The following is a 22505-nucleotide window of genomic DNA, read 5'->3' on the forward strand; positions in this document are numbered from 1 at the left end:
TCTTTTTGTAAGACTTTATAATTGTTACATGTTCATTTACTGTTAAGATTGGTACCTATAATCTTTCTTCCCATGGCATGTTCTTGGCAAGACATCAACATTAAAAGAATTTTGAATTAATGTGTCTTTCAATTGAAAAATTATTTGCGGGTTTCAATTTTTGTTCTTAACCTATGCCTGTTGAATTTCCAACATTCAAAGCTCTCAATTAGAGTCAAAAATTCAACTACTCATCCTGATCAATCTCTTTCTCTCCGCGATAAACCTATCTAGAGGTCATTTAAATTTTTTTTGAAGAGAAGAACAAAAAATTATTCCACTGACCTCTAGATAGGTTCATCTTGAAATGACCTCAATGACCTTGAAACTTTTTATACTATGTCCTTCAGTCCTGATATGTATCTGTACGAGGTTTTATCTTTTTAAACTCATTGGTTCTTTACTTGTAACTAAAAATCTGCGTAAAATGAAGTTGAATAGCCCTGTATAAACCCACAAGGTGATAAGAAAGTTCGTGTGAGGGAAAATAAGGATTAGAGATGCGCAGATAAACACTTACATTTCTAAATTCGGTTCAACCTCCATCTCCTTTCACAAGAACTTTCTTCTCACTCTGTATATATTTTTATGAAAATAGTTCAAAATACCACTCTATGCTATAGCTAAGCTCAAAATTTGATGTAAAAGTTTGATTCCGTAAGCATTGTCTCTAATAATGAAACCAAATGGCTGATTGACAATAAATCGAGAATCTCGTGATCGAATTAAAATGGAAAGTTTGTAATGTCCTATTCCGTTGATCTTTGCTTGTATTCATTAATCCTTTGGTATCATTGGTCCAAGTTCGTTTATTATTTTGAATTTTCTTACGAAACCTTCGGATCAGCCTAAATAATTGAAACGCTCTTTTGTATTTTACTATTACAATTTAATCTACAAGCAAATCGTTGGTTACATTTTTATTGTTCCAATAATCGTTGGCTATAAGTGATACATTTTTATTGAAGTTAAACAATTTTAGCTTACAGTTAAGACGTTTCTCGATCAGTTAAATAGTTAAAATCTAAGGAATTTGTAAGCTGATTCGGTCTAATTGTGGATATAACGTTGTGCTTTTATTTAAACATAATTACGGTTTAATTGGGGTAGTTAAGTCAGCTGGTTTCTCGCCCACGCCCTGTGAACACAAAAGTAATAAGGGTTTGATTGTTAATTAGCTCTCAAATGATAAAGACTCTAATAGTTAATAACTAAAGGGTGTTTCGTTCAAAAACGGCCAAAGTAAACAAACTTATCTCAATGAATGTCTCAATCTACCTTAAAAAATGATATCAATGATGATTAAGAAAAAGATAAGATGAAATTGAAGGTGAAAATGAAAAATCACAGAGATCAAAGGCAAAGTATTGATCTTTTCCCTATCATCTTTATCATCTTTTTAGGTGAGTTAAGTTACTGATTAGTTTTTTTTACCTTGGTCATTTTTAAACGAAACAGACTTTAATATTAGTTGTCGAAACTTACTCTTCGTTTAATACTTTCTAAAATACCACAAATATTGCGATAAGTTCCCGGGGTAACGTGTTTACGAAGTAATTTATCGAATTGATTGTGATTAAGTAAAACAGCGAATATCTTGCGACCATAAAATCGAGTATGCGGTGAACCATCTTGAAGAAACTTCGAAGATGATTGAAGTAAATGCTCACCAATGTCTTTAGGACCCATCAGACATTTAACAGGTCCCATTTTTTCAACAAGAGTTGACAAGAAAAAAGCTGCAGTTCGACGAACATTCATATTACGATGACTAGAAAATAGAAAAATTTAGACATTCGATGAGAATCAAAATGAAATCAATCGTTCTTATAACTTACTTGGCTCCCCAATGAACAAGAACAAGTGCCGATTTGATCTGTGGCATTTCCTCCACCATTAACATTAGCGCCTTCTCACAATCTTCACGAATGAATGAAGCATTTTCAGAGCATTTGGCCAAAAGTGCAGACCCGATGAGCTCAATCTCCTTGAAAAATAAATGAAATTATATTGAAAAATGTACATATTATAATAGATTGAGATGAAACTTACAGATTCAATAGATTTTTTCATTTTACCAAAAAGATCACCTAAAGTAAATATCGCTGATCTCGATACACTTGATCTGAGATTTTTGACCTCATCGACCAACGAAACGATGACAGAGTGAAAGTCCTTTTGTAGAATTGACGGATGAAAAGAGGCTAACCTAGTGATCGCTAGCATTCCTTCAACCTTGGTTGTCCAAGCATCTTCCCCGAAAGCGGCCAGAGCCGCTCTCAGTGCTTCCTGTGGATTATCAAAAGAGCCTTCGGTTTTGACCACATTCTCCATAATATGCCTAATATTGGCATTCGGAGGAATAGCTGGTTGAATTCGAATCATGTGATATTGTGGTTGTCTATAAATGGGAGATGAGCTTCGTGAGGCTCGTTTTCGACCTCCGACAAGAATTGATTTTCTTTTCATTCCAGGAGTTTGAGATTTTGGCTTAACTTCATTCGTTTTGATTACTTGTTCATTTTCAACAATTGTATTATCTTCATTTTCAATTGTTTGTTGATCATCATTCTCATTATCATCTTCATGATTAGTCTCATTATTATCTTGTTTAATCTCTTCTTGATCATTAGCCTGATCATTATCATCACTTTTCGATGACGATAAACTTGAATTGTCACAATTGTCATCATTTTCTGTTGTACGTTTGATCATCTTGCTATTAGTTTCATCATTTTTGTCAACTTGATTTAACCGGACTCTTTGATCACTTTCAGGCTGACCAGTCAACTTATCACTTATAAGTGGTAGATCACTTGAAGAGCAATTATCATTGCACTTAATATTGGACTTTCCTTCGTCATCTGGAAGACTTTGCTTGACCATCGTTTGTTTATCTCCTAATCAAATAGAAATAAAATGAAATCTAATTAATAATCAAGTTCTCGTTCTAACTTATATTCAAAATCACCTTCATTTTTATCCTCACTTTGATTGTCCTCTGATTCAGTTGGCTGATCAATACTGACCGATGGTAAAACTGACGAACGTCGATTCGTTTTTGATTCTTGATTGTCTTTTGATTGCCCATCAGTTGATCTGTAATCATAAATGAAATACTAATTAGCATCAATAATTTGATTTAATGACTTTATTATCCTCTTAAGTTGATCAATTTTCTTGTTTTGTCATTAATATAATGACTAATGATAAGTTGATCAGTAAATTGACCGAAATGCTAATAAGAGCTTGAATTGATTGTGATCATTTAAAATCATAATCATCATTTTTAGGCTGATTGTAATATTTTAACGATTAACTGTATCGTGAAAACAACTAATTTTTACCAATTCATTATTGAACAAGGACATTGTTAGTAAATTAAGCTTTAATCAGGTCGAATTTATCAACATTGATTAAAATTCATGAAACGTTGACCATTCAATTAAGTATTCAAAGGGTGTATGTAAACTAATTGTCTTCTAATCAACAGTTTTAGTCGATAGATTGTAAATCAAGAACCAAACAAAATAATCATAAAATCAAGTGTATTAATCAAACTAATTGATACCAATTATTAAAAGATTATATTACTTGATAAGTTGTATGTATTGCTCTCGTTTGTAACAATCAATGATAAACAGATTGTAAGTTAATTAAAGTTGATAAAAAGTCTTACTAATCATATTATAATTAACGGTTGTTGAGGGAATCAATTAGTTGATTAAATTTACCTTTGGGGATCCATTTGCATATTAGTTGACCCTCTTCTTGAACCAATTCCTTGATTCTTTGGGATATTTAAAGACGATTCATGACAATTAACTGGATCATCTTCATGGTAATTGTGACAGGGTGGACTTGGTATCAATGTTGAACTCGGTCGTTCAAAGGCTATGTCAAAATCTGATTCTGTTTGAAATGAATTTCGTTTTTCAGGTGAACTGGGAACTGAGTGAGGATAAGATGAAATTTGAACACTTTTTCTCCTATTATTTGGGTAAAAAAATTCATTTTCATGTTGATTAGCAAGATGATGATTGTGATGATGATGATGATGGTGATGACGATAAGTATCAGGATGGTGTGATTGTTCAGGTTGAGACTCTGTGAGTCCAACCGTTGTTATACTTGGCATTGAGAATGCACGATTATCACGATGGTTAACTAATAAGCCAATATTATCGTTGTGAAACGATTCATCGTAACTTTGACTCATTTGTGATTCAATTTCATCATCAGCATTATGGTCACAATTATCTGTACCAGTGGGAGGATGATTATTGTGATCAGCTGTATTTGGATCGAAATTAAGTTTTTGGTAAGATGAATGATGAGCTTGATGTTGGTGAGAATTGTAGTCGGTTAACTGGCTGAATGAGCTGCGTCTAGAACTTTTATCAAGTTCGTGGTCGAACTTTTTTGTCCAGTCAGCAGTTTTTGATCGGCTTGATATCGCTAATAAAGATCAATTTCAAAGTGGGAAGATGGAAATAAGATAAGCAAAGGTCATTAAATCCAAGTCCGATTAAGTTGGTGTCAAGGTTGGAAAATTTCAGTCTTATAAACAAGCTTCCTTATAAGTAGCTGAATGATAACCTTAATTGTTGCTGGTTGTGGTTGATCAACCGGAGTTCATAGATCATTTTCATGTTGATCATGATGAGTTAATCAATGACTTGACTGTCATAACAATCATAATCTACGGTCAAGAATATACAAATGATATTTGCTTTATATTTTTTTCAATGTTTGTTTTTCCACTGCGGCGGAATTGATGTTCAGAATAATTTAATCAACTCACTGAATGATTGAAAATCATTTGAAACTCATTCTCATGGTTGTTTACATGGTGATTGTATTGACTTATTTCAAGTTGAAACTGTTCAGTAAAAAACTATGTATTAATATTATATGAATTAGAATATCTAACTAATCAATCAATTTAATTAGTATTGCTGAGGATAATTCAATATTCATTACGGATTAATAGACATCAAATAATTGAAACTTATGCATTGGTCATTTTATTTTGTTTTTTCATGATGATGGACTGAATCAAAAGTCATGATTGATTGTCTGAGAACTTAATTTATTGATTAAAAAATGTAGATTGAAATGAATCAATCACCAAATCGTCACAATCAATAACAAATCTAATCTAATAATAGCTAAACAATTAAATTGATTGTTCACAAATATTCATCACGATCGTCAAGTAATTTAATTCATATGAAAACAAATTGAATTGGTGGACAATCAAGGTTAATTGTTGATTCGTAAGTAAATCACAGACGAGAAATATTAAAAGTCTAGATTGTAACTAATTGTTTGAAAAGTGTTACAGTTAAAATAAATTGTTAATAGTTTGTTATTATTTTTCAAACAAGGAGTGAAAGTTAATTAGGTTAAGATGAATGAGGATTAATTGTAACATTTAATTGAGATGATTTGTTTCGTGTATTTTAGATTCTCATGAATTGATTAGGGAAAATTTCCATTAAAAGAGAGAGAGCAGAAAGTGGACATTCATATTGGTCAAGAGATTAATTCGTGACTAAGATTCACTCTGATTACGATTAGATATATAGTATATTCCTGATGATAACTATTAACTTTCTTGAGGATTGGATAGCATAGAAATTATCAGAATTGTTGATGAATATTATCAATGATTTACATTCATTGAAACAATTTTCAATTCAATTGACATGAAATTGTCACGATAATATGTTATACTAAATGAATACTCAGTTAACAGTCAAGGTTTATAAATATTCACGATTACAAATCAGTAAATTCATTGGAAATTAATTGCTACCTTAATTTACCTAAATAATTATTAACCTGTGATGCAATAATACATAGAAATACATTCAAATTTGTTGAATTATTTATCATTAAAACACCATGGAAAGATGCTCCTTATTCTGGAACAATTTAGTTCAACTTTCATAATTAAAACTAACAATCTAATAACTCAGAGCTTTAGAATCACCTGAAGATGAGTGGGCTGATAAAAGGTAATTAATGATATCAATTAACTTTTAACACTCTTTTGTTATAAATGTAAGTGTAATTCAACTTAGAAAAAGTTTCGAAAAAGTTTGGAAAGTTCGAAGTGAAAAAAGTTCTAATTGATTATGTTTCTTACCTGAGCTCGCACTTGAACAAGTTGCTACAGCCAAATGTTGCTTGAATCTCATGAAATAGTATCGCCATAAATCACGGCCTAATAATTGATACAAGAATTAATCATTATTACAATTAACTCGGTTGCAAAGGGAACAATTAAACTTTTTTCAGAGACTAATTTTCTAATTGTTAAAAGATAAAATTAAGCTTTTTCTTAATTGTTTTCAGCATCGATTTCTACTTAGGTAATACCTTTCATGGTTTTTTGTTGTTTTCACTACGTGATGGTCAGTATAATGGTCAACATTTGAAAATATTGAATAAAAAGCAAGGAGAGAAAGATAATTGTGAGCTAATTATTGTTGATCAGATATCGGGAAATTAATGATTATCGGAATAATTTAATTATCTATTGTAGAGCAAACATAATTGAGGTCAATTGATTAGCTATTTACTTTTCCCTCAAAATATCAACTAATTGTTGACCATTAATGTAAATTATCATTCAGATAAATATCTCATTAACTACTGATTCTGTCTCTATGGTGGTCATTGTATTGGTATCATATTTTTTTTATTGGTCAATCAATGTTTTTAATTGTCACGTGAGTTTGAGTTTGACCTAAATGGTTTTTGTTTTTCTCAACAATTTGATTATTAATATTGGTTTGAGACTAACTGAGATTAATTAGATTCTGATTCTGTGGTCAACCATGCAATCAGTGGTCAGAGTATTTTTGATTGTCCATCTCCCAAATATTATTAGTTTAGTAATTAAAATCAAACTCTGATAATCAGGTCACAGGTAATGGCCCGTTGGTTATAATCACTTATCATGGTGATAGGTTCTGAAACTTTATGGATCACAATTAATTCAAATTATATTCATTGGTCACCATATTAGACTTTTATTAATATATTTCATCTGGTGGATTAATTGTTGCAAAAATAAAGTTCATTGGGAGGTGACAATTTATATTGATTGGTTGTCGTAATTACTTTGATAGAGACTGATATTCATCGTGATGAATGATTATCATCAAGGAAGATAAAAGACTGACCATTGGTCAAGAGGTCATTGACTTTGGTTATTTAGGCGAGACGATGAATGATTTGATTGGTAAAATTTATGATTAATTAGAATAATTTATAAAACAATAAGTTAATTAACTTACTTTTCATTGATTCATCACTTTGTTCACTCTTTTCATCTTCTGAAGTTAAACAATTTACTAATGGACGTTGGTCATCATGTCCATCATCATCATCGACCTGAAAAAAGAACATTCATCAATAAAAAGATTCGAAAATTAGAACAGAAAAAAATCAATCGAACCCTAGAAATAATTCACGATCATTTTGATCTTAATTCTTTGGGAGGTATTTTCTCAATAATATTGATCAAGTTACGATAACATTTGATTGTCGATTCCAAGATTCAAAGGTTACTGTTAACTTTTTCACGGTTAATTGATTGACTGGATTGTCAATAAACCAATGGTCAGTTTATTGACCACAAGTAAACCCAAAATGTTTATGCTCTATGATAATTCATTTACCTGAAACATTTGATTAGGTTCATTTGATTTAGAATCAATTTTATCACTTTCGGGTTCACTTTCTGTCAATAGGTTTGGATTTTTGAAATGAAAACCTTCCGCTTCGGCCTGTTTCATGGTGTACCGTCGATACTGTTCATTAAACCGACCTAAATAGTGATGATTCAATTTGGGTGGTGTCCCGATGTGAGGGACTGTAGATGAGGCCAATAGAACCCATTCAATGTCTGCTTCGGATGTCGATGGAAACCAACCCGAAAAATTAGATACATTTAAAACGTATCTCAACGAGCCATCGGGATTACATCGGGGCAAATCACGACGTGAAAGTCGAGCCTGAAATTGATTAAATTATCGCAATTAATTTACTGTTGGACAATTATTAGAATAGACTGTTGAACTTACTTGAACAGCATTGAGAAGACCTTCTGATTCTGATGTTTGTTCAATCGCGGAAACAGTTGATAACAATGTGTCCAGTCTCGAGGGTCCGAGGGCTTGAGCAATAACAGCGATTGATTCAAGGGCTGATAGTCTTACTTGTCGCTTCGGGTCGATCAACATTGTTGATATTTCATAAGTTATCCTGTGAAGATTGAATTCAGTTCGAGGAAACATTAACAAGGCAAAAGTGACCCGATTAATTATTTCCTCACGAACTTTTGGATTTCGGTTGAATTTATGTCGTAAAAGCATATCTAGTACATTCTGTGGAGGCCAATGTAACATAAGTCGATGAATGGCCTTGATATCATGTTCCCTTACCACTGATCGTCCATCACCAAGACGTTTTAATAAAATTTCAATCACTGTATCTAAACACGGATAAGCTGAAACTCCAAGTCGAGCAACAATCAACTCAATCATTTCGAGACCAATCAAAGTAACCTTAAAATTTGGATTATTAACAGTCACCGAGATAAAAGAGTCCAAAAATCGAGGTAAATATGGGATGAGAGCGGCAACATGAGAATCAGGAGCTTCTTTCAGAATTGAAATCATCTGATTGAGACCTTCGAGTTTCTCGTTCATTTTGCTTGATGTCGATCGATTGTGAACTGCGACCGGAAAAATACCATAGATTAGAACATATTCCCTGGCGAAGTTTGATTTACATTCACTTGCATTAGACGCGAGTTCACTTGCCGAATCGCCGGTCATTAATCGATCTTGTGGTTCGTTAATATTTTCACATTCAACTCCTTGACCACCAACATTGTCTTGACCAATTAAAGTTTCATTTTCATCTAAAGCACATTCACCAAATGATGATTTAGGTAAGTCGTTCGTTGTAATTAACTTTTCTATCGGGACAAATGATTCATTTGATTGGTTTGCATTCACTTGATTAGAATCCCTTTTAATTATATCTTCACCTTCATTATCGCAATCATTGATTGGCTCATTTTTAATTAGATCGGGCTCTTGTCGTCCTCCCGAATCAGCTGTTGATGCTCGAGATAAAACTTTTTGATAAAGACTAACAGTTTCCTGTGAAAGATGTTGAAGATACAAACGAAAGGTCTCATTCCCGACGAGGCTGTGAAGCCGTTGCATGGCCAAAAATATGGGATAAAATAACGAAGCATCCGAATGAACTAAAAGGTGACCTAAAGATTGTACCAAGGGAAAGAGATTCTCTTTCGAAAATTCTTCAGTAAAAAGAAGTGGTAAACTAAGAACGCACCCTTTTTGTGCCGATTTATCATGCGATTCAAGACCGTACTGAATGTACAGACGAAGTACCTTTTGTAGGTTGTTGGTGTATCTCATGTAGACATGAAGAAGTCTCAATGAGGCTCGACGGACATCGGTCACTTCATGGCCTAAATTGGGAACAACTCGAGGTAAAATGATGGCCATGCAAGGATCTAGATCGTGTTCACCCATATGAGGCGTTATGTCGACGATTAACATGGTACATTCACAGACCACTTTCCATTTCGAGTCGATCAACATTGGATAAAAAGCTTCAAAAAACTGCATTCGATCAACGTCCGGCAATTGACCTCCACTTTTTTTCAATAACTTACGAAGATCTCGAAGCACGTCCGCTCGTCGTGATCCTGAATGTTCAACAATATGACGAAGAAGTGAGGCCAATTCAGAAGGGTAAGAGCCATTAGATGAATTAAGATGCAATGTAACCGGATGTCGACGCGACTCAACGGACTGATTGACACGAGAGGATGATTGATGTGCCTGTTGATTGTGATGATGATTTTGGTGATGGTGATGTCGTTGTGAGGGGTTAATTGTTACATGTCTGGTTGAATCACTGATTCCAATTGGAAGGGTTGACGATGCCAATGATTCTCGAGCCGATGAATCGAGTGTCGTCTCAAAATCTCCCATACTCATTGTCGATTTAATTGTTTTAGATTTTTGTTTCACTCGTAATCGGGATAATCGCTGAGGTGGTCGGTAAGCTGGATTTCGCCGTTGATCCAGTTATATTGAGTTAACAAAAAAGGAAACATTTGAAAAATTGAAACATTTTAAATGGTCAAATTAACTAATTAACAAAAGTTTATCCTCGATTCAAGATAAACAAAACTAATTGTGAATTATGATTCTAATCTTGATCGAGTAATTCATATTCGACTCATATTTCTCCCTCGGATATGTTTTCACAAGAAAACATCAAAATAGTAACTAAGGTAACAAACTAAATTCTCTCAGTATCTTGATAATTTAACAACAAAATTAAATCGATCAATTGACCTGATAACTTTTTCATTTTTTCTTTGTAGTTCCACCGGAGACGTAGAGATGGCGCTGAAAGAACAGAAAATGTGATCACAACGTGTGAGTTTTTTTCTTCATGTTTATGTTTTGAATCTTTTTAAAAGGTCTAGTTGTTTGTTAATTGTTTTCTATGTTTCTAATCATTTGAATAACTTTCGAAATAGAAAATGGCCTCTCAAGAGAAGGTTAAGTCATCTTCGGACGACAAACTGTTGGACATTGATCTTGATGTTGATCCAACTGAAACCACTGAAGGAAAGGAAGGATTAACCAGCCTTGTGTCAACCGTTTCTTCATTATTCCAAAAGGATGATAATAAAAGGATTACCAAAAGGAATGAACCTTCAACTGTATTCGGTGAACTTGGTTTATCCAGTGGTAAACAGGACAAGGTTGAAATTCACCATCTACTGAATAGTATTGTTGATAAAACTGGTAAAATTAAGAAACAAATCCGAAAGATAACCCATAAGAAGTTACTTCCATTGCCTCTTAATACACCATTGACCAAGAAGATTGAAAGACAAGTTAATTATGGAGAGACTGTTAAAGAAGTTTCTAAATGGGAACCGATTGTCAATAAGAATCGTGAAGCTCCTCAGCTTAGTTTTCCTCTGGAAAAGCCACAAGTAAAGTAAGTAAAGAATATGGAAATTTATTCAGCTTTACCGGATTCTCATGGTTCTTTTTTTTATTCTATTTGTACTTTTCTAGTGTTGCAGCAGCTGATAGTAAATTCAATCTCAAAATGTCCAATCCATTGAAAACAGAGATTGATCAACTACTTTCATCTTCAAGTCATGTTATTAAAAAGGAAAAGGTTCTTACCGATGCCGAGGAGAAATATTTGAATCAGATGAGCATTGAAGAAGCTCGGATGAGACATGCAAAGCTACAGAAAATGAGGGCTTTGATTGGCTATCAAGAGGCGAAATTAAAGAGAAAAGCAAAGATAAAGTCGAAAAAGTATCATAAAATGTTGAAGAAAGAAAAACTGAAAAACGAGATGAAAAATTTTGAACAGTTGAAACATAAAGATCCGGGAGCTGCTTTAGAGAAACTGACACAATTGGATAAGATGAGAGCTCTTGAAAGAGCGAGTTTGAAGCATCTCAATTCGGGTAAATGGGCAAAACAAAATCTTCTTCGAGCCAAATATGATACGAAAACACGAGAAGATATCAAGGAGCAAATGCATCTCAATCAAACTCTTCTTCGTAAGGCTGTGGTTGAGGAGGAAGAAGAAAATGAAGATGAAATCGATGCAACAAATGATGAAGATCTTGGAGAAGGTGAAATCATGATGGCAAGTGATGCTTATGATGATAAAATAGCAGAACCCAATCCTTGGTTAATAAGAAGCACCGCTAATGGTCAGAAATCTTTGTTAACTTCTTCGGAGATTATTGCTGAAAATGAGCAAGTTGCTGATGAAGAAGAGCCAGAAAAGATTATCAGTCCAATTGAAGAGACTAATCTAGTTAAGAAAGCGATTAAAACGAAAAAGTCAAAAAAAGAAATCACTCCAAAAGACATTGAACACAAAGTAAAAGAAAAAAGAAAAGAAAAGGTTAAAGTTCTGACGAAAAAAGCTGATGATGAGGAAGACGAAGAGGAAGAGAATGGTCAAGCGGAAGAAAATGACCAAGAGGAAGAGGAGCCGAATGACAACATTACGATTGATCCAAAGAAAATCTTAAATACTAAAGTGCAAGTCTTACAAACGACTATTCCGGATTATCACGAGATGGGAGCTGATGCGGACACAGATGATGAAGATGCCAATGTAACAAGTGACGATGATGACGAAGGACAAAGAAAACTGATCGCCGAAGCCTTTGACGGAGATGATGTTGTGGTTGAATTCGTTCAAGACAAACGGGAGAAAATGGATGAAGAACAAGAGAAAAGTGTTAATAATTATCTACCTGGTTGGGGATCTTGGGCTGGGCCCGGTGTTAGGACCAACATTCGAAAGAAGAAACAATTTATTCAAAAAGCGGAAAAAAGAAAACGTCTCGATGAAAAGCTTCACAATGTCATCATTTCGGAAAACAAGGATAAAGCGATCGCCAAATTCATGGTAAAAGAATTACCTTATAATTGTAAAAATGTTCCCGAGTTTGAGAAAAAGTTCAATGCACCGATCGGCCCCAATTGGAATCCTGAAACGCAATTTAGATTTAATATTGAACCTAAAATAATCACTGAATTAGGTAAAATAATTGAACCAATTAACGAGAAGGCTTTGATCAATAGTAAACCAGGAAATAAACGTCGACCTTTGGATCAAGTGGCCAAAACATTGGGCGATGTAATTCCAGTTTAAATTGTTTTCTATTCGTAATTTAAATCTATTCTTATCCTGTAAATTAAATCAATTTAAAATTCTAATTGTAATCTTTCAATTTAAGTCACATGGTATGTTTCCATTGGCAACCTACAGCTGATTGAGAAAATATTTTCCTTAATGTTAAGATTTTGTCCAATCGGTGGAATCAGTTGATTAATTAATTGTGTCAACCTAATATTTAGATTATCTAATTGTCGATAATAATTATAGTTCGATGTGTTTTATGTTATGTGATTTTTGAGTGAAAAAAAAGATCATCACAAGTTGTAAACAAATGAATTGTGGGTTTCGCTTCAATTGTGATTCTATTTCATCTCAATTTGATTACAAACTATTGGTAAATCTGGTAGATTGTCACAATTAACAATGAAGCTCAATTTTTCCTCAATCAAAAGTTTCAACTGCTCTCAAGGTGCAGTGCGAGCGGTGAGATTCAATGGTAAGAATTTGATTTTGATGCTTAATTGATGTTCTAATTTGTTTTGTTTATCTTTCAGTCGATGGTGATTATTGTTTAACCTGTGGAAGTGACAAGAGTATTAAATTATGGAATCCAAGGAAATCTCTTCTTCTGAAAACGTATTCAGGCCATGGATACGAAGTGATGGACGCCCGAAGTTCTTGCGACAGTTCTCATATCGCCTCGGGTGGTTTGGATAAATGTATTTTCCTTTGGGATGTTTCAACCGGTCAAGTCGTTAAAAGATATCGAGCTCACCATGGGTTCATTAATTGTGTCCAATTCAATGAAGAATCAACTGTCATTCTATCAGGATCAATTGATTGTTCAGTTAAGACCTGGGATTGTAAAAGTAGGAGTAAAGATCCAATTCAAGAATTCAAAGAGGCGAAAGATTCAATCACATCAATTACAGTTTCTAATTATGAAATAATCACAAGTTCATTGGATGGGAAAGTCCGTCGTTATGATCTTCGGAATGGTAAACTTCATGCCGATGATCAATCATGTTAGTCAACATTTTCATCCACAATTAGCTCATCAACCTATCGATTAACTCAATCAATTTTATTTTCATCAATTAGGTTCAGTTAATTTTGTCAGCATTACCAAAGATGGACAATGTTTATTAGCTTCATGTGCCAATGGAATCATCAGAATGGTGGATAAGGAAAGTGGTGAAATTTTATCAGAGTAAGTTAATTATTAAAGAAAAGAAGATAATTAAAACATCAACAATCAACCACAATGTTGTAATTGTTGTTGGTTAAAAACGTAATTGATTTCCATCACCAATTTGATTGACAATTGGGATTCTAAATCATTTAAATGAAAAGTAAACAAATGACAATGATCAAGATTTCGAGTGACCAAGTGTTGACCTAGAAAAGATAATCTTAATTAGTGGAAAGTATTTTTGTCTTGTCAACAATGGAAATTAGAAATGATTAAACAATTGACAATTAGTTTAATCACTAAGCTTGGACTGTTGATTACTTCAAGTTTAATTGATTTCATAATAAGAGAGGTAAAGGTGACCCATGGAGAGGTGAAATTATGCCCCTTCCGCCCATTTTACGTGATCGAAATTTAATCCATGCCCCGCCCGATCTAATTCTTACCGGACGTAACCCTGAGGCCAAATATCCCGCTCATAGAATTATTTTAATGTGTATCAGTCCATATTTTCAAAAATTATTCCAATATTCATGTAACCCGGAAAAGGAAACAATCATTCTCGATGAAAATGGTCTACCAAAAACTTTGGACTGTATTCGTCTTGATATCGATAAACCGATGACCTTAACCTCGATATTACAATACGCTTATTATGGTTATGTTCATTTAGACTTTGATTTTATTCAAGATTTAATTGTCGCCGCTGATATGTACAATATTTATGGACTGATCAAAGAAAGTACCTTTTTCCTGAAGTCCTGCCTCAACCCGACAAATTGTATTGGTATTCATTTGTTTGCCAGTTCGTATAATTGTTTTGATTTGGAAAAATTTTCTCGAACTTTTATTCTTGGAAATTTTGAGACCATTTATCGCGAATCGGATGAATTCCTCGACCTGACAAGTAAATCGTCGCTCCTCGAAATCTATAAGACTCATTTTCTTTATGTATCCGACGAACTTTCCGTTTGGAATAGTTTAATCAAATGGATCGATTTTGATGTTTCTCAGCGAATCGATCATTTTGAAGAACTGGCCGGTTACCTTCGATTCGGACTAATGGAAGAATATTCTCTAATCTATCATGTTCTCTCTCATCCATATGTCACTAATAACACTAAGATCAAAACTATGATTCAAGAAGTTCTATCGACTCGTCGAGTCCTCGAATCTTGTGAAAAACCTGCGGCCATATTCCTAAGCGAAACAATTAAACGTCAACTAGCACCACGATATCCAAAGGACATGATATTTGTTTTCGGTGGTCGAGCCTTGGATGTTGAATTTGTTTCGCCGGAAAGTGTTGTCGAGGCTTATGACCATCGAGCCGAACGATGGAGACAAGTTAACTTGGAAGATCCGTCTGGTCCAAGAGATCACCATCAGATCTGTGTGATCGGTAGACAATTATTTATCCTTGGTGGTCATCATGGTCCATTCAATGTATTCAATTCATGTCGTAAACTGGACTTGACAACCAGAAAGTGGAATGAAATCTCACCGATGCGAGAAAAACGGGCTTTCCATACAAGTGCTATCATCGGGAACCACATCTATGTTATCGGAGGTTATAATGGTGCTCGTCGAACTGATTCCGTTGAACGTTACGATATTATCCAAAATCAATGGACTTCTTGTGCACCAATGAACGAAAGACGAAGTGGAGCTGGAGCTGCCGTTCTTAATGGTAAAATTTACGTGGTCGGTGGTTTTCGTGATCAAAATTATCTAAACACTGGTGAAGTTTACGATCCAGTAACGAATCAATGGTCAACAATTCCCAGTATGACTAAACCTCGAAGTAGTCCAGCAGTTGTCGCCTTTAACGATAAGCTTCATGTTATCGGTGGCCTGACATCAAACGGTTTACTTTCGAGCGGTGAAAAATATGATCCAATTGAAAATAAATGGGAGAAAATGGAAAACGAAATGCTGGAGAAAAAGTGTTGCTCAGCGGCCGTTGTTCTCGATGATAAAATTCTGATCATCGGAGGTTGGGATGGTGTTGGTGGCCTTCGAACTGTAGAGCTATGGTGCGATCGAACCAAACGCTGGCTCTTGGGAACTAAACTGATCCGAAGACGGACTGGATGTGCGGCCTGCGTTGTCCAAGATGTTCCTAATGTCGAAAACTTCGCTTGGTCAGCGAGAGACAATATTGTCCAAGAACGGGTTCTAAACGCTCTTGGATTGAACAGTTTGGAAACAACTGAGTTCACTCACAACGATGGCGATGAACAGCTCAACGACTTCAATCAATTACAACGAGCCAACTTTTCTCGAGCTGCACCAAATGATTTCGATGACATTATGGACATTGATCCAAATTGATTCCAAATCCTCAGAATCATCTAATTTTATAGTTAATTAACTGTCTTTTAAAGTATTCATGTTAATCATTGTCGTCAATTTTCACAAACTTTTTGTTAATTTCTAATTTTCTTATGTTTTCTGATCTCGAAACTTAATTGTAACTCTTTAAAATCCGCCTAATCAAATCAATTTAATCTACTAATCATTTCAGATATCGTGGTCATGTAAATAAAAAATATCGCTTGGAAAATGGTCTAATCAATAACGATTCAATTGTTGTCTCCGGTTCTGAAGATGCTAATTTAGTTTGTTGGGATCTTATCCAAGTAAGTAAATCAAGTAAATCTACTCAACAATTTACTAATTTCTTTAACTTTTCATTTCTCTTTCAGGGTAAAATCATAGAAAAGGTTCATCATGATAATCATCGAGTAATTCATTCAATTGATTGTCATCCAACTAAAAACGAGATAATAACTGCTGGAGAGGGAAATGTTCATTTATGGGAATTTAATCAACAATCTAGTGATTGATTGGAGCAGTTGACTAACAATTAAGTTTAAATGGTCATTCAGTTTTCACTAATCATCTCAATGTTTATGGTTAACAATTCAAATTGGTTCAATGGATATCTGATTGTGTGTAATAGTATTAGTCACAATTTTCAATTCAGCTAATTAATCTAATCAAATTGAAATATTTTCACCATTAGTAATTATATTTTACTCTAACCAGGAAATTTTTAATTACGTAAGATTTTTTTGATTATTTAACAATGAATATTGCAACAACTTTCTGATTACAGTTATTACAAATCTATTGATTTCCATTAAATTTAATTAGAATTTAGCTTTTCAATCATGATTAGGTTCAATTATCAACTGTAACCATGGTTTATTATCAATTTGTAAACTGTTAAAAGGCCGATTGTTTCACTTAATTGTTGTTAATTGTATTCCAAAGTTGATTTTGGTGAAGAAAAAGTTAACAATGTGTTTCTCCTGTTGTTTTGGCTCTGAAGAGGATCAACCACCTCCACCACCACAGTACCCACCTCATCATGAGATTCATCATCATCCACCGCCTCATCACCATGAACCACCTTATCCACCACAACCACCACCACATCATCATTATGAACCACCACCACCTCCACATCAACATCAACATCACCACGAGCCTCATCACCACCATCATGAGCCACCTTACCCACCACAACCACCACCACATCATCATTATGAACCACCACCACCTCCACATCAACATCAACATCACCACGAGCCTCATCACCACCATCATGAGCCACCTTACCCACCACAACCACCACATCATCCTTACTAAATTAAGTAAATTACTTTGAATCTTAATCGTTTTCTAAATACTCCAATACTCCAATAAACGATATATTTTTTGTATTTGATTTGAAACAAAAAAGGTTAAGTTTATTAAATCATGTTAATTAAACACCATTAAACTATTACAATAGTTTTCTATCCCAAGTTTGAATAATGAGATTAATGAGATTAAGCTTTAGCTAATCTTTCCTTGATATCGTTTTCAAGTTTAATAACATCAGCTGAAAACTTTTCAATTCCTTCCTTAAGTTTTTCATCAGCCATTTGATCAGCTGAAAGAGCAGAACGGAAAGTGGCCTCATCAAAATGAACTTTCACATAATCACCAGTTTCTGGTAATTGTTTAGCCTTTTCAGGTGACAGATTTCGTACCAGGGGGACTTGAGTTTCATTTGAAAGCTCAGCTAACAGGGAAGGTGAGATTGTTAACAGATCACAGCCCGAGAGACATTTGATCTCACTGACATTCCGGAAGGACGCGCCCATCACAACGGTTTTATAATCGTGTTTCTTGTAATAATTGTAGATTCGGGTGACACTTTGAACACCAGGATCTTCAAAGGGATCAGCGTAAGTTTTTATTCCTGTTTTGGCCACATACCAATCGTAGATGCGACCGACAAAAGGTGAGATAAGAGTAACGTTCGCATCGGCACAAGCAACGGCCTGAGCGAAGGAAAAAAGTAGCGTCATGTTACAATGAATACCTTCGGCTTCCAATTCCTTAGCTGCTTCAATACCTTCCCAAGTTGTCGCTAATTTGATCAACACCCGATCCTTACCGATTCCATTGGCTTCGTACAGTTTAATCAACTGTCGGGCTTTGGCCACAGAGGCCTCCTTATCATAACTAAGTCGAGCATCGACCTCGGTTGAAACTCGACCAGGAATAATCTTAAGTATCTCCATACCAAAAAGGACGCAAAGATAGTCCATTGTGACCGAAACATCAGATCCATTGGCTTTACCATAATCAACGGCCTTGTTAATTATCGACTCGTATTGTGGCAATTTAGCAGCGGCCAAAATTAACGATGGATTTGTTGTTGCGTCCGTTGGTTTGTATTGTCTCATTGATTCAAAGTCACCAGTATCAGCGACAACGGTTGTGAATTGTCTTAATTGCTCCAATGTATTTCCAGACATGTTGATTGATTTTCAGCTAATCACAATTAACACAACAAACAAATCAAAAGTAAATTATTACAGTTACAAATTATCAAACGAAACAAATATAAATCAATTGATTATTATGATAGATTTAGAGATTTGATTCACATCAACAGTTTATCATGAAACATTAAACTCTAAACAATTAATATCTGAAAATGTTGTCGTCAGGTGTATATATACACACACCAACAATTTAAATCGTTTTCTGGTGACAGGAAATCGTAACAATTTAGTAAACTGGATTAACAATACCGCCGATAACAAGGTTGATAACACAATTGATTTAAATTTTTAAACGTAAAGAAATGATAACAATTAACTTGCCAAATCAACTTGGCAAGGTAACAATTTAAATGTCAAGGGTAACAAAATGAAAAGGTAACAAAATGGTAACAATTAAGTGGTAACAATTTACTGTGAAGATTTTAAATACTCACAATTTAGATGAAGCCAGGGAACCAAAAGCAGAGTAAATCACACAACAAAATCCTGAGAATAATTAAAATGTCCAATTGAGGAAAAATACAACAATCAAATCAAATTGATTTTCCTTGTAAATTGTTAACTATCAAAGTGATGAGCAGATTTACAACTAACCCGCTGAAGATGATTAACTTTTTCCCCTTCAAATGTTCACCACTCTTATTACCCACTCTCGGTTTCCCCACTTCGGGTAAATCAGGTTTAACTAAATCAGTTGAGATAATGATTACCAGCAATTTAATTGAAACAATTTAATACCTCAATTATGAGTGATAGTAACGTTGATAAGTCAAGGTTATCAATTAAATGACTAGAAGGTAATCAATTTGTTTCAGTACAATTATCATTTGATTCTCAATTCTAGTTGATTGTTTTTTTCTGCCAATTGATTAGTATGAAACCGGTTTAGTTAATTGTTTATCCATAACATCACATTTCCTATCATCATTATTATGATTAACATCCTGATCCAAGTTTTTAATTAGTTTCTGCAACTAATGAGATTCAATTTAATCAACGATTCAGTTTCTTTGTATTATTTTGATCATTAATTATAATTTTTCAGGATCTCCTGTTGTTAATTGTTTAAGTCTCGATGGATAATTAGTTGATTATATTGGTTTGATTCTGAAATGTGATTACCTTAATTGTAGATAAACAATTAGACTCTATCTTGTTTATTGCTGTTGGGAAATTATTTTCTCGTTATTTATGGTTACAATTAAAACAATTTAAACTTTGGGTTGATCAGTTGATCAATTGATTAGTTTTGATAAATACTTGAAGGGTAACTCACAATTAACTTTAAATCAATTGAGACCGATGGAAATTTATACAATTAACGAATCTAATTTCTTAATTGTTGCTACAATCAAATCAATCCAAATCTCATGTAAACTCAGTTCACGTGTGGTAATATTTTCAATTGCAATCTAATCATTTTGTTGATTGTTAATGAGATTTTCTAGTTAATTTTCTGTACACAATTTACAAGAAATTAAAGAAAAGTTAATCAGTTGATTGGAAAAAAGTTATTGCTTTAAATCGTTATTATTGAAGAAGCAATTAAGTCGCTGAGAAAATGTAACAATTATGATTAAGGGTAATGACTTTGTTTTTACATAATTAAACTTATGATAAATTAAATAAGTTGTAGGCACATCAGTTGATTGACTAAATTTGATGAGAAATAAATGATTGATTAACTAATCATCATCAAGATGGACCATCGAGAGATTTAAAGTTTTTATCAGAGTAAAAAGTATCGATCGCTGACCATTGGGCAGATCGAAGTAGAATGTGAGGTCGTTTGGAGGCAATGAAATCGACCGCTTCCTTTGGTGTCATATTGTATTTCTAAGGGGTAAAGGTAAAGGAAACAGATCGTTAATTGTTGTATTGATTGTTGGAAAGAAAAGAATAACAATTTACCTCAATTAGATAACAAGCAACCAAAGTCGCACTTCGAGTTCTTCCAGCTTTACAATGGACATAAACACTATTCTCGGTCCCATCGAATTGTTGGATAAATTCAACACCTTTTTGAATTTTCTCCTGACTTGGAGCATGGAAAATATCAGCTGTGTTTAATTGTAAGAATTTAACATTTAATTTGTTCCATTCTTTCCTAGTGGTCACTCCAAATAGAAGCTCAAAATTTTCGTTCATAGAGACAACGCCTTTGACTTTTTCCTCGTGGATCAGCTGATCAACCAAAATATAGAAACAAAAACAAAAACAAAAGCAAAAGCAAAAAGAAAAGAAAAGATGAAATTAGTTGATTTCGTTGAAAATTTTCCACACAATAATTAGCAAATTTAGCTGGACAATTAACTGAATTACCTGATTGGTTATACTTCTCCATGGTAAAGCTCCGAGAATAACATTTTCATCAATCCGATCAAACCATCTTCTTGATGACATTTTCTCCATCATCACATTGTAAACCAAAGTTGGATAGAAAGTGACACGACCGAACATTTTGATTAACCAATTGTTATCCAATCTATGGGTTTAATTTAAATTAACAACAGAGATAGAGATTAACTGTGAGTATGAAATAGACGGACAATTAAGGCACAATTGTTACTAACGGAGGCATGATTAAGATGAAGCCAAGTAAAAGGATGAGAATCAAACAGCCAACAAGTTGAATAACAACAATTTATTTTGGGTCAAGTCAAAGTCCGGGTTCCCCTTTTTCGTTACTTAATCCGGTTCTTAATTGTTGACCTGTTAACCTAGAAAATTATCTAAACACGTTGTAGTAAAAAATTAGAATAGAAAATTAATAATCACAACAATCAATGGAAATCAATGTGAAAGTCAATCTCATGGGAGAAAAACCTTTCATATGTTAACATGTGATTTCTGTTATTTTAACATCAACAACAATTGGAAATTACAATTAATTTAATTTTCGTTTTTTTTTCTAAATCATTGCGGTTGGTAATTATTACTAATTATAAGAAAATGTAATTAGTTAACTGAATTTGCTTCTAGATTACTTTCGCTTTATTGTTAAGGTGATTAACTTTTAACTCGGACCATCGGGTTAATTGTTACCAATTATGTTCCAATCTGATTAGAATTAAATTTAAACGGAAATATGATTTAATCTTTTTCCTTTTGCTTTTGTTGATTGACAATTAACGGAATTAACGTCATAACTCAATCTAATTTTCTGCTATTAGATGTTAATTAAAACCTTGATTGTGATTTATTTTTAATCAATTGTTAATTGTGTCAAACTTAAACTATCCAATCCTTTGATTTGATTATTTATATTCAATGGTAATCAAGGGTAACTTAATTGTTGGTTGATTAACCGATATTAATTAATCGTAACATTTAACATTCAATCGTAACATTACAATCGGCAGATTTTGTCAAAATTGCACAATTAATCAAAATTTCTGCTTAATTATCACAATCAAGAAGCTAAATTAGTTGATGAAGCTGAAATCTCCAACAGTGACAATCAACTAATTATCAAAAAACTAATTATTTCTGTTTAATTTGTATGGATCGTTTTATTTAATTGTTAACATAAAAACACAATTTAACAATCAAAATATTAATCATAAGGCCCTAATCATGATTTATCTCATTTCGCCTAATTATGTTAATTGTAATCAAGACAATCTAGTTAAGCTCGAGTGTCTTTTAATCAACTTGAGTTTATATCAACAATTAACTTAATCAAGAAG

The 22505-nt window shown here is 33.5% G+C and overlaps 6 protein-coding genes across 9 annotated transcripts; 3 read left to right on the forward strand and 3 right to left on the reverse strand.

Annotated features, from left to right (window-relative positions):
* Positions 1 to 944: 944 nt before the first annotated feature.
* LOC128396905 (TOG array regulator of axonemal microtubules protein 1-like) lies at positions 945 to 10461 on the reverse strand. Its single transcript, XM_053357555.1, has 10 exons — positions 8139 to 10461; positions 7734 to 8069; positions 7350 to 7446; positions 6194 to 6271; positions 3774 to 4497; positions 3011 to 3138; positions 2092 to 2939; positions 1878 to 2026; positions 1525 to 1810; positions 945 to 1177 (listed from the first exon to the last, which is right to left on the reverse strand). The coding sequence occupies exons 1-10, from the start codon at positions 10092 to 10094 to the stop codon at positions 1130 to 1132; spliced, it is 4650 nt and encodes a 1549-aa protein (XP_053213530.1). The 5' UTR covers positions 10095 to 10461; the 3' UTR covers positions 945 to 1129.
* An 85-nt stretch (positions 10462 to 10546) lies between these two features.
* On the forward strand, positions 10547 to 12875 carry LOC128396911 (U3 small nucleolar RNA-associated protein 14 homolog A-like). The gene is made up of 2 exons (XM_053357562.1): positions 10547 to 11115; positions 11196 to 12875. Exons 1-2 carry the CDS (start codon positions 10649 to 10651, stop codon positions 12808 to 12810), a joined length of 2082 nt encoding a protein of 693 aa, XP_053213537.1. The 5' UTR covers positions 10547 to 10648; the 3' UTR covers positions 12811 to 12875.
* Positions 12876 to 12939: 64 nt separating this feature from the next.
* On the forward strand, positions 12940 to 17768 carry LOC128396927 (WD repeat domain-containing protein 83-like). 4 transcript variants are annotated; one of them, XR_008326861.1, is made up of 6 exons: positions 12940 to 13273; positions 13332 to 13802; positions 13879 to 13987; positions 16497 to 16611; positions 16678 to 17035; positions 17129 to 17768. XR_008326861.1 is itself a non-coding variant. In XM_053357578.1 (5 exons), exons 1-5 carry the CDS (start codon positions 13201 to 13203, stop codon positions 16816 to 16818), a joined length of 909 nt encoding a protein of 302 aa, XP_053213553.1. In that variant the 5' UTR covers positions 12940 to 13200; the 3' UTR covers positions 16819 to 17768. The 4 variants fall into 4 exon arrangements, 1 of the variants encoding a protein (XP_053213553.1); XR_008326862.1 differs by having other exon boundaries at positions 17136 to 17768; XR_008326863.1 differs by having other exon boundaries at positions 17154 to 17768.
* Positions 13994 to 16490, forward strand: LOC128396912 (kelch-like protein 10). Its single transcript, XM_053357563.1, has one exon. It carries the CDS (start codon positions 14351 to 14353, stop codon positions 16301 to 16303), a length of 1953 nt encoding a protein of 650 aa, XP_053213538.1. The 5' UTR covers positions 13994 to 14350; the 3' UTR covers positions 16304 to 16490.
* LOC128396926 (transaldolase-like) lies at positions 17722 to 19560 on the reverse strand. The gene is made up of 2 exons (XM_053357577.1): positions 19251 to 19560; positions 17722 to 18802 (listed from the first exon to the last, which is right to left on the reverse strand). The coding sequence occupies exon 2, from the start codon at positions 18784 to 18786 to the stop codon at positions 17809 to 17811; it is 978 nt and encodes a 325-aa protein (XP_053213552.1). The 5' UTR covers positions 18787 to 18802; positions 19251 to 19560; the 3' UTR covers positions 17722 to 17808.
* A 767-nt stretch (positions 19561 to 20327) lies between these two features.
* LOC128396933 (phosphatidylglycerophosphatase and protein-tyrosine phosphatase 1-like) lies at positions 20328 to 21682 on the reverse strand. The gene is made up of 4 exons (XM_053357584.1): positions 21390 to 21682; positions 21139 to 21301; positions 20728 to 21000; positions 20328 to 20652 (listed from the first exon to the last, which is right to left on the reverse strand). Exons 1-4 carry the CDS (start codon positions 21395 to 21397, stop codon positions 20512 to 20514), a joined length of 585 nt encoding a protein of 194 aa, XP_053213559.1. The 5' UTR covers positions 21398 to 21682; the 3' UTR covers positions 20328 to 20511.
* Positions 21683 to 22505: the final 823 nt, after the last annotated feature.

This window comes from Panonychus citri, unplaced genomic scaffold, assembly GCF_014898815.1.
Source record: "Panonychus citri isolate SS breed McGregor unplaced genomic scaffold, ASM1489881v1 Contig00028, whole genome shotgun sequence".
NCBI lineage: Eukaryota > Metazoa > Arthropoda > Arachnida > Trombidiformes > Tetranychidae > Panonychus > Panonychus citri.